Source organism: Mizuhopecten yessoensis, unplaced genomic scaffold (assembly GCF_002113885.1).
Source record: "Mizuhopecten yessoensis strain PY_sf001 unplaced genomic scaffold, ASM211388v2 scaffold8057, whole genome shotgun sequence".
Lineage (NCBI taxonomy): Eukaryota > Metazoa > Mollusca > Bivalvia > Pectinida > Pectinidae > Mizuhopecten > Mizuhopecten yessoensis.
In genome coordinates, this window is record NW_018407357.1 from 142,277 (window position 1) to 160,024 (window position 17,748).

The following is a 17,748-nucleotide window of genomic DNA, read 5'->3' on the forward strand; positions in this document are numbered from 1 at the left end:
CATGTTAATAACTTGATTGGAATTATAACCTTGAGTTGACAGTTTGATACTTTGAAAATTTTGAGCCAGCCCTACCCCCAAGGGCTGTAGGGTGGGGCTCAAGGGAGTCAGTGTGCTAAAATTTCTTCATTTTCCTTGTTTAGAATCAGAGGTGCTAGTTTCAAATCCTTTTTAGTCTGAAATCTGTATGCTTGATATTGAATAAGGTGGTTTTATTGTTTTTTGTCACTTTGAATAATATTTCTGTTCATGTTAAAAACGAAATCAACTCTCTGTTTAAATATATCAGGTGACCGTTAAGGCCCATGGGCCTCTTGTTTATTTAGGCAGCTGTTAATTCCTATCGCGCATTATCTTCCCCTTGGAAACTGTGAAAAGTTGCCAAGTATTGCTCTGCGTTTATAGCTTCTTCATTATAATAATGATTTTTAAAAGCATTAGGAAAGAATGTATGTTCGACCTATTCCTGACCAGATAGTTTAATTTGCACACTTGTGAATACTGGTCAATACCATGATGGATGTTCCATAACACAGCCATTTGTTGATTAGCTATATTGATATTGTCCATATCTTAGGATGGCAGAGTAACAGATCTAGGTTTTGCCATGTGTTTATAGTTTCCGATACAGGGACCCAATCCTATATGAAAAATGACCCTGCATTTTCCACATTTCAGTCTTTATTTTCCTAATTGGATTAAAAAGGATGTTTATACATTAAGTTTTCAGTCGTTATATGTGTAAAGTTCAAAGTATTATTATCCATGATCGATGGAGCTTTCAGAATACGATATGAAAATTTGAAATTTAATAAACAAAAACACGGAAAATTGATGTTCATTTATTGCTTTACATTTTACTGTAAAATACAGGTAGAGAAAAACATTTTACAAATCATGTTCCATGTTTTATTTTTTCCAAGCATATGATGTTTTTCCAAACCTGTACATGTTGGAACACCGATGATATTTCCCAGTTTTGCCAAATTTGGATGATATTTTCCCAATTCCTGCTATGGGGCCCTTAACCAAAATAGCTGGCACAAACTGAAATAGGATCTTAATGTGCCTTAGTCTGTACAGAGTAAGGCCCTTATGTTAATGTTTTATGTGTAGGTATTTTCGGAGGCGGGAGAATTAACCATGCATGTTTACAAGCAATACTATGCATTGATCTTTAATTATTTCTCTAAAAAATATGGAGTTTTGATACTAAGCCTCTAGATTTCTGAGAAGGTATGCTACCAAGTTGTTAAAAATTGATGACCTTAATCTGATTTTAAGGGTGAAATATATTTTAAACTTAAAACTTCCTCCAAAGACATAGTGTCCCTAGCGTAATGATATTTAACCTGTAGTTTGCTGTGCTGGCTATCAGTCAATTCAAATAAACAACCCTGACCTACGTTCAAGGTCACAGGTCTCAAATGGGTTAAAAAAAATAATTCTAATGATCCCTAAAGGTTCAAGACCATTTGGCTTAAGTCAGAGATGAAAGGCTATCAATTTTTGTTATTATGTTATTGAGGCACGTACATAAGGGCAAAGGGGTCAGATAAATTTAAGAAAGTAAAAAGCATCCTCTAACAATCTATGTTTCAGCCTGGGTAACTGTTTTTCCTCGAGCTTTTTGCAGTAAAAGACAATCAAGTATGTTCATCTAAATCATCTTGACCCATTTTCATGTTAAACAAAAAATACTGAGTGATGCTGATTAAATTTCGTCTTCTTTCAGTTGAATTGTGTTCCAATACATGTTCAAACCTCCTGTAGAGCAGTGGAAAGGGCCAAGCTATAGACATTTGTATGGTTGCTTGTTAGGAATCAAATTCATCCCAATAAATCTCGAGTGCCAAATTCACCGTGAAATGTGATTGCTTGACAACAGGAGATTGACAGCCCATGAGTTGATGTAGCAAATAGATTTAGTAAATAAATCAATTGTCCTTTTTCTGAGCCTGCCTTAGATTCTACTGTGTGGCATCATATGTATTGCCAGTGCAGTTGTTGTAATTCCCTGGTATTGCAGGTAAAGAATTTGCAGTAGTGCATGTTTGCTTGGATTATCTCTCGGGAAGGTACAGGCCTCGCCAGCTTTGATTATTTTCAAATCCAATTGTGAAAAAATGATTTGTGGTTGCAATTTATTTGTATAAGCATTCTGAATCACAACACCTGAATGTTTACTGTTATACGAGTTATGAAAAAATATGTGATTAAATCCCATTTAACAGTTCTGTGTCGCTGAGCTGACAAACTTTACACCAACTTATCCATGTCATTGTTTGGGGCATTGTATCTCACAAAGTTTGTAAACAAAGATTTTCAAATGATTTTTCAAAAACTCTTCACAGAAATATTACTGTTTTTGTTATTTGTCTAATTAGGATTTTTTTGTCTGCCTTTTTGTGGAGGGTTTGTGATGTTGAATTGGTATTTTCTTTCTGTTTTACTTTTACAACATAAGGTGCAAAATTGTGCTGACAACTTTTAACTCGTGGGCAGGAATATTGGTTTTATCTTTATTTTATCAAATAATGTAGTGCGTTATCCAGTGAATATACCCATGTCATATTTTTTTTGCGTATTAACCCATGCAATATGACCTATCAGCCCTGTGATTGGTTGTGAGTTACGATTGTTTCAATTGTGATGTCATGCATAGGACAAGTACATGACGTCACAGACTTACGCACTGGAGTCAAAACAGCAGCTTTTTACATTTTAAGGTTGCATGCAAATTGTCGTTTTACACGAATAAATGCCATAAATCTTGATTATGTGATAAAAAGAATATTACACTCGTTTTCATTTCATAATGAAGTTAATGAAACTTAATTGTCACAAATTTGTCATTTTAGCTCTCCAGAGGCTCGCTAAATTGAAAAGTTCTTAGACTCCTATCATTAATCTCATATGAAATGGAAACTCGTGTAACATCCTAGCTATATACATCAAATATTTATAATCCGTAATTAGCAAAATGTATATATATCTTTAGTTTATGATTAATTACAGAAAGTTTACACTTTTTAATCACATTTTAAATATTTAAATGAATGTAAGATAAGAAAGAACATAATGTAAATTACATTTTTTTCTTGCTTTGAAGAAACATGAGGATTATTTTCACAATACTTATCGCTATATACATATAGATGTAAATGAACAAGGAGATCAAACATTTATGTCAAATATTTTGTCACAATGATTTTGAAAGGTTTAAAATTGAGTTTTGAAATTTTTCCTTCAACTTTGACTTTCAACATATTATTTCTTGTTTTGTAGCTCTGGTAGCTGGAAATAAGCTGGAAATAAGCTGAACTACCATGACTTGAAAGTTGGCATAAACTAGCTGGGGAGGAAACAATCAAACCAAACATGGATCAGGGTGAAGGAGATGAGACGAGGAAGTGTTTCATTCCCAAAGTGGAAATGCGCACAGGAATATTTCGTAGTAGTAAAAACAAGAGTGGTAGTAACTCCTACACTGTTCCTACTACCTACACAGATTCACATGCATCAACTATACCAAATTACAATGCCACGTACTTGGACCCAAAGGCAACATATCAGACTTATGAGAAAGGGGACATCAGGACGTCCATGCCACTGTCCCGACACGCCCGGAGTACCATACAGGCACAGCTGTATAACTTCCTGGAACGACCCACTGGCTGGAAATGCTTCATTTATCATTTTACTGTGTAAGTATATCAGTAGCCAAAGTTCAAACTTCAGAATAGAAATTATATATATATGAAAAATAACTATGTAGCATATGAGTCTGTATGTATTCACTAGGGATGTTTCACTTTATGAATTGGTTATCAAAGAGATCTTTGAATGCGTGCATGCATCTGCTGTAAAGTGGCCATTTGATGATTTTACAATATGACAAGTGAGACATATATTATCTTTATGTTTGTTTTCTTCCATTTCATTGCTGATACATTGTAAATACCTCTGCTAAGATTGACTTTTCATGTCAAACATGCTGCAGTTGAATTTCTTCTCCAGAGCCTGTTCTCAGTACATGTATCGGCAATTTCTGGATAGACGTGTGCACATACTGTTGATTAATACACTTCATGTGGACAAGGTTTTTGAGCGAGCATGAATGCAATTTTTTTCCATTTTTTCATGTGGGAAAAAAAGCCTGGCAAAATTTGAAAATGTCTAAAAGCTATGACATGAGTTATTGGGTGGTATGGTGGTAAAGCACACTCGTCTTTCAACTGATCGGACCTGCTAAAGGTATTGGGTCACCTGTACAACCGTGTGGGTTATCTAGATTGTGCTCAAGTCTGATTTCTTGTTCCAGTTATAAATTATTTAAAAAATCTTATTTTGTTAAGGTTTTGGACAAAAATTGAAGAAACTTGAAGCCGAAGACTGTTTTCAATATTTAAATTTGACTTTTTGAGCGTTGACATGATCAAGGTGGGTTACAAAAAAGCTGGCTTGAGCACAGAATCCATGTCTGAGCATGAGAACGGTTTCATGAATACGGGCCCAGGTTTCTGTCCACATTAAGCCCACAGCATGCTAACATCTGGGCCAACAAGAGATTAAGTTTATACTTACCATGATGCCTTTCTTGCATGACATTAGCGTAAAATGTCATGGTTTAAGCCGTTCTTTTGTAATAAAATAATTGAATTCAAGCAATATAGGAACTTCTGCTCATTTCAAAAGTAAAAAATGAAGGAGAAAAATTGCCAGTCGCCTTCCAAAATCGGGAAACATAGCGAGAAGCTGATAAGGTTATGATATTAAATTACTATTGGTCATACAAAAAGCTACCACCAGTTATCCTTCAACTGAAAAGTCAAGATGAACTATCACATTTAAGTGCACTCACATTGGACATATGGTTCTTTTAAAGTCTTCCTCAACATTTTAAACTGACGAAGTTTATACAGAGAACGGTTAGCTAGGACCAGACAATCGCTATGTGTTAGGAGCAGCATTAATCGAAGTTTTACTTGTCAAGGTTCCATGCTATATAAAATACTGTCTGTCCACAGAGATCTTTTCTTTAATATTCAACGTTTGTCTGAAATTCTAAACATTCTAAATGTCACTGTACTCAAGAATTCCTGATGATAAGCAGTGAGCTGAGAGAGGGATATTGTCTTTGGTGCTGATTTGTACAATTAATCTACAACCTATTAAGCTGTGCCACATCCTCAGGACATTCAATGTCGTTATATACTCAGCGCTTTTTTTGGAAGCTGCAATGTAAGACATTTTGACATCATGAATTTGAACAGCTAGAATATAATCTTGTAACACATAGTGAATGTTATATTTACGTCTTCACTGCCATGTATACCTCGGTTTTCCTATATTGTTTCTTATAGGATCATAAAACTTAGTAATATAGGGTACATGTAATGAAGACCCAAGTACCATACGAAATCTAGGTCTCTGTGACCTTTATTTTGACCTCAGATCTCTATTATCTCAGGTTGGATCATTAAACTTGTGAATGCCACCACATTCTGTTAAACTTTGTCTTTACTGAAAGTGTTCATGGAGTTTTGAGAAAAGATCATACAATCTTGTACCAAATGTGTCCACCATTGGGAATGAGTGTGGTATTGTCCTCTGATCTTCTACTTTTTGTCAAAAATAATTCCATTGTTAATCATACTTTCTTATCTCTATAGTGTACATTAATTGCTATGACATCTAGTTTGACATCCCTCTTACTAAATGTGGTAAATTGTTTTTGGGTTGAGTGATGATCATGTATGAATTAAAGTGTTGTAGATCGAAGTACTCGAGAAATGATTTTTCCTTGTTTACAGTTCAAAATAGTTACCATAGTTTGGTAGACAGTATTTCCTCTTCCCTTTTAATATATGAAACTTAATTATACCCAAGAACAATTTTGCTTCCATTGAGTTCAAAGGTCAAAACAAAAGTTACAGTACTAGTTTAAGTTAGAAATGTTCTGTATGTTTTCTTACAATCATAGCTGTGTATTGTAGCTAGGGTATTCTAAGTTAGTTTGATAACCCTATGATAGTATGGGGAAAATTCTGTAGAAACATTTCATTCTTGATTGAGCTATGTCAAAGGTAAAATATTGGCTGCTGTACTACCTACATGAGTCCACTAAGTCTACGATCCAGCTACACGAAGCAGTATAGAAGAAATACTCCATAAATTATTTTTATACACAACAAAAATGATGAAACAACAGTTTACCTGTTTATTACAATTCGAGATATTTAAATGAGGCAGATAGCAAGATAAAAGAAAATACAAACTTATCCTTTGGCGTATCAGGGGCTACTCACCCAACACAATAAGCTAACTATATACAATACTACAAAAACAAACATGTACTGACGAGGTAGCCTCCTAAGCAAAGAAAGAGGCCACAAGGAAACAAAAAATATATTCTCAGCAATATATTTTAAGTAGGCCAGACAATTAACTCTTGAGCGATTCAAGACAGGCCGAAAGTAAATATCTAGTGAAAGTTCTTGAGCGATTCAAGACAGTATACATGTAGATATCTAGAGCAAACCCTTAAGCGATTCAAGAGCTGCATATAAGATACTCATATATATAAGTAGTAAAGAAAGCTTTTAAGCGATTTAAAAGCAAAGAGCTTTGCCTTGAGCGATTCAAGAGAGGCAAACTGACCACCAGACTTAAGCGATTTAAGAGCTGGCAAGACGAAACTCCTGAGCGATTCAAGAGCCTAGTAGAATCAAGAATAGACAGAAAAATTAAAGCAAAAGCAGTAAAATAATCAACAGATAAGTAAATAATATTACAGAAAAGTATTGGGGGGAAAATTCCCCAGGAATTAAAACCCAAATGGAACGAAACGAGGAATTGGAAATTACTAGTGAGTGAGAGCCCCCAATACTTATAGGATGCATTTCACAAAGCAACACAGGGTACAAAAATAATGCTGTTAGCACAATTAAGTCTATAGATACTGAAAACACGGCACAGTAGCACATGTAAAGGCCCAGAATGTCTGGTGATTCCATTGTGTGATATACAAGATGTAGCTAGCCTGACAAAATATTAAGACATTTATACAAGAGGTTTGCAGTTTTGCAAGAATTGTTTTCTCTTTGTAATTTATTGTTGGAGTAATCCAAACAGACATCCGTTCACAGCAGGGGTTTGCAGTAATGTGATAAACACTGCCGCCTGTACAGTCGGAGTGTGCACAAGCATGTTGGTGCTTATTTGTCTTTACAGTGCACTATTTGAGCTGTTGTTTTGAAAACATGGGCCTGTTTGGGTGGAGCCGTCAGACCTTCTAATCAAAGGTTTCACATTTAAGGTTACTACTGACTGGCAGAGGCGGCCTTTAATAAAACATCTGGCTCTCCCATGTCTAGCAGTGTTAGTATAATATTTACATACCGAAGTAGTGTACTTTGATTTAAATGAGGAAGAGGATAAGACAGAACCGCCAGAACTGAAATAATGGTTATTATTGTAGTGTCATGGAATGTGATAAGGGACTCCAATAATGAATAAGTGCTTTTGAGAGAATCTGGTGATGAATTGAAGTCACCAATAATTAAGTTGAAGACTGATTAATATAATCACATAAAGAGGATGTTTTGTTAATCTTTCACCAGAAAAAGCAGTTCGACTTGAGGTCAGAATCTGAGTTTGAGCACAAGAATGGTTAATACGGGCCCAGATCTGCAATATAAACCATATTCTCATAGTGGATGTGTTACTGGTTGAATATGATTGTAGGGAAAAAAATATTCAGGTAAATAAAGGTCCACTTCACTATATCCCTGTGAAAGTGTCAGTCTATATTATATCTTAACATATAAATAATTTTGGGTTTTTGGTAAAAATCTAAAACTGATATCTAACAGCCAGCTGTTACACTCTATCATAAGTCTGTGTTGACAGGGGTAACCTTACCTACTGGTGAGTGGTCAGGGAGGGATTTCCAGCTGCCCTATCAATTTCTAAATAGCAAAAGTCTCTGATACATAACATTACCAGACTTGACCACACTGGAACTGGTCACCAAGCTGTATAACTATAAGTGGACACTATTGATTTCACAAGTTTTCCCATAAAATGGGACGGGAATGGTCATTGAGCCTTGGAAATAGACAAGTGTCATATTTCATTCCCTCTATAAAGTACATGTAACCTTAATATAGCTGACCATTTGCTGGATACTTGACAGGAACTGAGGTGGAGGAGTCGGTTACAACCCTATAAGTCTGTGATATTACTACACTTCTTGATGAATGGAGTAATCAATTTACGTGGCTTTGATGTGACTGCCATGGTTGCTGTTCGTGTGTTGTATTTAATCTAAGCATAAGTTGACCTTAGAATTACACTTAAGCAAGTCATATTCATTTGTCAGTTAGTCCATACTTGCTAAACTTATATATATTCAAAATCTCATTACTGGAGTTTTTTGCCAGCATTATGACTTGATATTTATGATTTCAGGGTTGCCAACCTCTTGAGTCCAGTGTAGGAGATCTGATCCCTCCACTGGGTTTTACAATGTGTGAGACTTTTGACGGCGTCGCGGCGTAACGTCGTTTTGGGTGTTAGGATAACATTTACAAATGTATCAAACAAATCCTGGCTTTCTCTGACTACTATAACATCTGCATTGTTGATATTTTCACTTCAAGATCTTTGAAGGAAAATAAAACAAAACATTTTTTGCAGATACACTGTATATAAATGATTTTTATTTATCACACAAAAAAAAACTGACATCAGAAATGCAACACATTATATAATCAAAGGCCTTTCTTGTAACGATTCCACCCTTGGCTAGAACAGGTACCAGTCTTTTTTTCTGTATTTCCATGACCTGTTAAAAAAGTAACAGTTCATATCAAAAGTAAGAACTTTACCATAATAACATGAAAAAGTTCATAACATGAAAGTGAAAAAAAAAATATGATAATTTGACAGTGGAAAAATATTTTACAATTACTTCTGGCTACTATCCTAAGCAACCAATAACAGTTAGACCCTTAGCATGTATACCACGTTTGCAATCCGATTTGTTGCATGATTATGTATTTGACTACCTACGTACTATGTCTATCCAACATGCCAAAGCACTTCCCGAAACTCGTTATTTTTTCATCACATCAGATTAAAAATTGTTTATTACTACAAGTCTCAGGTGTGTTAAATCATATACGCCACTTTACTGAAAAAAATAACTTCAAACTTTTCATCAGCCATTAGCTACTGTCTGTTTGTGATTCAATAAACGTTTTCTCTTAATATTTGTGAAGGCCCGACCTAAAAACACGACGATATTATTAGTAAAACTTTCTTTTTCTGTGCGATAGGTACGTTCAATATTAAGTTTACGAGTGAAAACAACTTGATTGATTGATTGATAGGTTTTACGTCCGCTTCACTACCGAGTAGTTTGGTTATCCAGCAGACGATTGTGAAAACAAGCCACCTTATGATAATGAGCGAGTTCGATCAGAAACTACAGTGACTATGGTCTAACTAGAGTAGGAGCGAACTCACTTTGGTTACATGTAATGCGCATGTGTACAGAAACAAGAAGTTACGGTGCCCATGTGTCTAGTCGACTATGGTTCAACCACCGACTTTACTTTGGTTCGACCACGGCAACTAGACTTAATTTGCGGATGCGTCACCATTTGGAAGCACGGTAGTGATTGGTTGTTGTTTATCCACATATGTAATATCACATTAGTTGGAACAGCCTGACTAGAGTGAATAGTTGATGATCGAACTCGCCCATATTTACATTCTTTCCCACCGGATGTAAAGCGACACCTCGCGTCAGCTCACTTCCAAAGCACAACGTTGCAATAAGAGTTTTTCCTATTAGTACGACACAAGCTAAAAATTGCCGATTTATGGCTTCGCGTGGAATAGAGGGAGAATATTTTCGAATGCGTGAGATTTATGGCTCACGTGGCGTGAGACATGATTATGCGTGAGTAAGGTCGTCTCTGCTTGACTAATGCGTGAGATTTTGTCTCACGCCGTGAGAGTTGGCAACCCGGTGATTATGATCCTCAGTCAGCATTGCAGCTGAAATTCTTGTAGTTGCTCAGGTAAATTGATTGATCCATTGATTAATTTGTTAATTAATGTTGGCATTTTAAAATCATGCAAACTAGCAAAATTGTAGTCATTTTAGGTCAAGATCGAGGAATATGGGAAACAAATCCTAATCGAAAGTAATCAATAGGGGTGTGAAATAATATCATAAATACTGTTTTGCCACATAGTTGTTGGCAATGATATATTATTATGGTAAAGGGTCAAATATATTTGTTATTCTGTTGCTTCTAAACTTCATCATATTATGCTGTAATACCTAAAACTGCTGCTATGAACCAGATACCTATACATCTCTGTATGAACAAAATACTCTTTAGTTATAAATTTTCTAGGATTTCCTTTTTCTTTATTCTTTGATTATTCTTGATTGATTCATTTCTTAGTCCCCCATTGGTTCCCTATACTATTTCACCTGGGGTAACCAGATTTGGTTTACAAGGACATCTTGGAATGGTGAGTGCAAGGAGTAGCAAGGTCACTATGACCTCACTGTGACCTAGCTAAGCTTTGAAAAGTAGGTACATTCTGACATAAGTATACTGTTTGTTAAATATAGAGCTCATTACTGGTGGGGGACTATGGATTGCCTTGCAGTACTTTGTCTTGGTTTTTCTTTTCTTTTATTTATCCAAAAAAATTATACTGCAATAAACACGATTTTTAATTTATTACCACAACATAAAAAAAACAATATGTGTAAAACTTATATATAGACATAATTGAATATTTATAAGTATGCTGTGATGAATTTAATTAAAAAATATTGTTGCATACTAACATCAGGCCCCACAGAATTGTCACAAGGGGGTCATTATGATAGCCCCATTGGGCTTTCAGAGGTAACGACAACAATAGATTAACAATGTAAGGGAGTATTGTTTTTGGATTTGACAGGAGGTCCAAAATCTCAAGAGTCAGTTTTAAATATACCGGGTGTACTTAAGGTTTGGAACACAGTATGTCAGAATACATGTACTCAGGGGTCAGGCTATGCAAGTTTACACAGTCTAGTGTTACTTTGTAAATGTTTCTCAGTCATGTTTAAGTAAAGGATAGATTTTTCTATTTTGTACGGTGAAGACTTTGAAAATAACCCAGTGTAAAGTACAAAATACAGTTGCCCAAATTTTTTGATGATTTTCACAATATGAATGCAGTTTGGCTACATACATACATTAGTACTTTTGAATATATTTGTGTTGATGGCGAAAAGCTTCTTCTACTCCATTGTGTGTTAATGTGCAGCAAGGTCAACATGCTCTAGACATGTTGTGTAAGATCTAATGATAAAGTGTCTTCTTAACGATGAAGAATGGGATTGGGGCTAATGGACAATTATTTATATTAGTAGATGTCTGGTTTGCATGATCCCCAGCAACCATTGGTCTTGGTATTAGCATTATTTTACAGTAAAGTAATACTTTTGGCTTGGATTCAAATTGTTTTTAATGAATAATTAGTATTTAGATGAATGAAATCATGAAGAATGGCTATAAAGGTTACCATAATTTAGAGAAACAGAATGAAAGCTAACATCTCACATTAGGAACCATTAAATGTGAGAATACACCCTCCATCTTGTTGCTGACTGACATAAAGTTAATCCTCCACCTTGTCACTGAGAGTGGCACAACATTTGCTATTCAAGATCCATTACATACACTGATATTGATTATAACTAATACTGAACAGTTATTGAATTCCTAACTTTTTCTGGAGTTCTACGAGTCTTTTTTTTACAAAATACTGTTTGTGAAACATGTATCCACATGCCAGTCATGGATGATGGGCATCAGCACGTGGAGGAAGACATCACATGCCGCCGATGATGAGGACTAAGTCTTGTTAACACTATTACTTCTATGTTTAAGCAGTTGCATTATACCAGAGGAACTAAAGTTATGTCTGTTATGTTCACAGAACTGGTACATTAACACCAGCAGTTAAGTCCTAATGCCTTGACTCGGGGTTACCTAATTGTTAACAGGAACAATTTTCAGAAAAGATGTCTTTAAAGGTGACATATTGAGTATTTTTATTTCCGTTAAACGCCCAAAATATCACTTTAAAATCCTTGAAGTCACATTAAAAAAGAAATTTATGAGTTAATTAAAATTTCTCAGTATTGCCAAGGAAAATATATTAGTGACAGAAAAGGTGTACAGAATCAATATTTTGTATGCCTTAATATTGGGTGTTACAGGAGGAAATTGACATGGTATTTGTAATTAGTGGCACCCAATAGGTAATAAATATTTGTTCCCATTATAAACTGAAGACAATGCAGTGTGATTGTCAACTTCACGGTAAAACAGTCCATGACTATTTCATAGGCATAGAATAAAGCAGTTTTAGACAATTTGACAAGCTGTGACATTTTTTGAATTTTTAAATTTCACCAATTAAATGTCATCAATTTTGTATTTGTAAAACAGAACATTGACAAAAACAAATGCAAATTGTGAGATTTGAAAACTTTTCTCTTTGCAAATTTAGTGAGATGCACAGAAAACATTTTCCGTTTTGCTTGTACATTGATGTATTTTGAAAATATGATGCATTTAAACTACAGTGTAATGTGGAATCAGTTCTAGGGGTCATTGGACCAGATGCTGGATCCTGATCAAATGAAGACTACATACTCCAGGAAGTGCTGTAGTCACGTCACTAATCGCATAACTTCACATGCATTGGGCCAATATGGCTGTATTTAACAAGGAAGTGCTTCTCGGTTTCTGCCTGCTGATTTAATATAAAAAAATGTAGCATGTGATTGAACATGTTCATAGCTGAAGCAAAATTGCTAAAACATCAAATTGAAACAGGAGCTTTGCTGAATTAACATGCATACAAGCAAAGAAGAGCATCCTTTCATCTACAGAATATGACACTGTGTTTATTGACTAGTGACCTTGTGATTTAAATTGCTAAGGCAAGAATGATCTTGTAATCTTTTCATCAGCTAACGACATGGAGATGTGCTTATAGCTTTTTTTACTGACCTGGTTATGTTCTGGTTTTAGCCACTAGTGACCTTGTAATATGTTTGAACCGCCAATACCCTTGTGATGTGTTTTCCTCCAATGACCTAGTGATGGGTTTTCCTCCAATGACCTTGTGATGTGTTGTCCTCCAATGACCTTGTTATGTGTTTATCATCAGCTGTGACTTTCTGATGTGTGATTGTGTTCAGTAGTGATGTTTTGACCTCAAACTGTCTTTATTGTAGTCATTATAATTACTGGGGTTTGTGTGTTATATGAATGGTTTGCCTTCTGTGGTAATATCTGAGGATCTTCCACTCCTGGGAAGACACAATAACCTCTAGTGGCTCCCTCTGGGAAGCTGTTCCATCCAATGACTTTCCGATGGATATGTATCTATAGAATCCCTGATGAGAAGTCTGAATATGCACTTATCTTTCCAATAATAATTCTCTGACAAGGTCTGCTCTTTTCAATACCAGCATTTCATGCCTTGGGCAAATATTTGATGTAGTGTAGTTCTGCCTTAACACAGCAGATTAAATAAATAATTGTATAGTGAGTAGCTATATAGCCTTCCAATACTGATAAGGTTTTCAATTGATTTTATTCAGTACTTTCATTATAAACAATCAATCAGCTGAAGTCTTCTACAAAGCATTTTCAATGCAGAACATGATCATTCAATGTACTTCACAAAAATGCAACATCATATTGCTTTTGGATATCATATTAGACGCAGTTATCTAATGTTCAAATTGATTCTATGCATGTGTGCATGCATCTGTCCTCCCATCTATATATATACACAATTGATTTTTGAGCATATGCATGTATATGGAATATATCTTTATACTTCTTGCATGAGTCAGTCACACTTTCAATGGGTGTTTTTGACATTTTCATATTTCTCATTAAAAATATCTTCAGTTGTCAAGGAAAGGGATACAGCTTCAGTCTTCAAACTTCACACATGAGTCAATAGCACAAAAGGGGTATCTTTTGATATATTCACCTTTCTAAGTTTAAAACATTTCTAGTTTCATGGACATGGTATTCAAAATATTACATTTTGATGCATATTTGCTTATTTGCAGAGCATATCTCAAAAATACGTAACGCCTTTGATCTTTAATATCCCATATGTCACAATCACATTGAAGAAGAGTGTCTTTTGGTATTTTCATCTTTAGGATTTCAAGAAATTTGAGTTGTCCTGAAAACAGTGCCCGGAGTATGTAAATATTTTTGCATATCTGAATTTCTGTAGCATATTAAAAGAAAAACAATACAGCTTTGGTATGCAAACTTCCAACTTATTTTAAGTACATTGCCATACAGTGCTTTTTGGACCATATCGAGGCTTCCATTTCAAGAAATACTGTGTTGTCTTAGACATGGTGCACAATGAATACACCTAGTTTTACAGCCAGATGCAGACTGCACAAATATGCTCTCCCTAGCAAAAACTGCTTTATTTTCCCCAACCGAAGAAAAAAATGAAGAATATCTTCCCGATTGATTCCAATAACAATATCTATGTTTTCCCCATTGATGAATGAACGGGCTGTTGAGAAATTTATGTAGATAAAACACAATATGTAGTTCCAGAGCATATCAATATTCAGGATTTTATCTTCATACTCCATAAATACATCAGTCAGACTGTAGAGGGTTGTCTCGTGGAGAAAGTGTTTCAGAACGATTCATCTCATAACATTAAACTATTTTGTACAGAAGTTTCGTGATTGGCTGGTTCATGTACCTGTCAAATATCCTGGTGAGGATGGGAACAGGCTTCCACCAGGCAAGCTCTGCTCTCTCCTCCTCTGTCTGATAGGTCGGCTGTAAAACACAGTAAACAATGCACTGATTGGACAGCTGGGGGGTGTTTATTAGAAAAAATACAGTTAGTATAATTAATGTTGTCTTTCATCATTTTTGAGTCTAGATTCATATAAACCTCACCCTTAAAATATCAATAGATCTGCAAGACATCTATTTCAGGTGTTTTGAAACATTGATCCAGACCGTTAGAAAGTTTGACATTATATATTTTGTCACTTGGTACTTTCAATCTTTTCATTTCCAGAAATGTCAAGTTGTCATGGATCTGGTGTACAGTTAGTACATATTTGTGTTTCCAGATCGTATCCCATTATAGAATCAGTCTTCAAACAGACACTTTTTTTTAACCACCAACATAAGTCAATTACATGGTGAAAAGCTGCCCTTTGACATTTTGAGTTTTCCAATATCTTAACAAGCTTATAATTACCATGATATTTTATTGTCACTTTATCATGGAGAAACAGGGGAGATTGATGTCTTCATGTTATTGGGGCTTGATTGTATTCTGTAATATTTCCAAGATCTATAATGATAGACTTTTTCTGAGGTAATGTTATTGTTTCAAAAAATGTTTTTATAGCAGTTCATTACATATACCCGTCAGACAGAACTGTTCTACTCTTACCTCTCAAACACTTCTACATAGACCCCTCAAACAAAACAGTTCTACTTGTAACTCTCAGACAGTTCTACTTGGGCACCTCGGACAAAACAGTCCTGCTGGAACCCATCAGACAGAACAGTCCTACTTGTACCCATCAGACAGAACAGTTCTACTTGTACCCATCAGACAGAACAGTTCTACTTGTACCCATCAGACAAAACAGTTCTACTTGTACCCATCAGACAAAACAGTTCTACTTGTACCCATAAGACAAAACAGTTCTACTTGTACCCCTTAAACAGTCCTACTTGTACCCATCAGACAGAACAGTTCTACTTGTATCAATCAGACAGAACATTTCTACTTGTACCCATCAGACAAAACAGTCCTACTTGAACCCCTTAAACAGTTCTACTTTGGCACCTCAAACAAAACGGTTATACTTGTATCCCTTAAACAGTTCTACATGGGGATTTCAAACTAAATAGTTCTTGGTCCCCTTAAACAGTTCAACATGGGGATTTCAAACTAAATAGTTATTATTCTCCTTAAACAGTTCTACTTGTACCCATCAGACAAATCAGTTCTACTTGTACCCCTTAAACAGTCCTACTTGTACCCATCAGACAGAACAGTTCTACTTGTACCCATCACACAAAACAGTTCTACTTGTACCCATCAGACAAATCAGTTCTACTTGTACCCCTTAAACAGCTCTACTTTGGCATTTCAATCTAAATAGTTCTTGTATCCCTTAAACAGTTCTACTTGGGCACCTCAAACAAAACAGTTATACTTGTACCCCTTAAAAAGTTCTACATGGGCATTTCAAACTAAATTAAAGTTCTTGTACTCCTTAAACAGTTCTACTGGGGCACCTCAAACAAAACAGTTCTACATGGGGATTTCAAACTAAATAGTTCTTGTACCCCTTAAACAGTATACAGTTGTTTCATGCCTTATCAGTGAACAATCAAAACCATTTTCCCTCGGAGTTTGGACCCACCAAATGATCTGTTTTGATTGTTCACTGATAAGGCATGAAACAACTGTTTTGTTACTTGATCAATGAAAAACAAAAAGTTCCATGTCGAATGTGATGTTTAGATCTACCGACAGACGACCGTCAACAATCCAGTACCAAAAACGCTTGATCATCGGGGTGCTTGTAATTATAGGTGCGTTTGATTACCTAACACGTGACCAGTCAACAGTTTCACGTGACCAGTCAACAGTGACCAGTCAACAGTTTCACGTGACCAGTCAACAGTTTTACGGTAGCACACATCAGCTATAGTTCGTTTGGTGAATTGTCTGGGAAACAGTCGAAATTGATTAATATGCATTTATATAGCGAGTCAGGTAACAATTCTACTCCAGGGCACCTCAAACAAAACTGTTATACTTGTACCCCTTAAAAAGTTCTGCATGGGCATTTCAAACTAAATTAAAGTTCTTGTACTCCTGAAACAGTTTTACTTGGGCACCTCAAAGAAAACAGTTCTACTCGCCCCCCTTAAGTTCTACATGGGGATTTCAAACTAAATTAAAGTTCTTGTATCCCTTAAACAGTTCTACTTGTACTCCTGAAACAGTTCTACTTGGGCACCTCAAACAAAACAGTTCTACTCGCCCCCCTAAAAAGTTCTACATGGGGATTTCAAACTAAATAGTTCTTGTATCCCTTAAACAGTTCTACTTGTACCCCTTAAACAGTTCTACCTGGGCATCTCGGACAAAACAGTTTTACTTGGGCACCTCAAACAAAACAGTTCTACTCATACCCATGAGACAGAACAATTGCGTATGGACACCCTGGACAAGGCATTTCCACTTGGGCCATCACACAATGTAAACTGTCACATTGTGGCTGTTCAGGAGTATAAGGAATGATATTGATTGTTACCATTAAGATATTGTATGGAGCCAATTTCTCCTCATCAGTTACTATTGACTCTAGCAAAGGGTGTTGAAGTGGGCGTCACCAGTGGCGCACATTTCTAATATAGGCTACTCAAGGATGACCACATCTGTGGACTGGCTGCACACAGTGTCCTTATAACTGTAATATGATTAATATGGTTTTGCTGTGTATATTGCATATTGCAGCCATCTGTTAACTTCTGTGTATGACTTTCAAGTAAAAGGGACCAATCTGATCAATACTTGTGGGCAATATAACAGGACTGAGTGTCATGCAATTAT

The 17,748-nt window shown here is 35.6% G+C and overlaps 1 protein-coding gene across 7 annotated transcripts in view; it reads left to right on the plus strand.

Moving 5' to 3' along the window:
* Positions 1 to 17,748, plus strand: part of LOC110454779 (potassium voltage-gated channel subfamily KQT member 1-like) — a 104,758-nt gene that overhangs the window by 59,300 nt on the left and 27,710 nt on the right. For 6 of the 7 annotated variants that reach the window (XM_021504475.1, XM_021504481.1, XM_021504482.1 and 3 more), the window contains one exon: positions 3,289 to 3,707. In XM_021504475.1, the coding sequence (XP_021360150.1) occupies positions 3,382 to 3,707 (326 nt within the window). In that variant the 5' untranslated portion in view covers positions 3,289 to 3,381. Of the gene's footprint in view, positions 1 to 1,602; positions 1,651 to 3,288; positions 3,708 to 17,748 lie in introns of those variants that run through there. The other variant, XM_021504480.1, reaches the window with a different exon arrangement.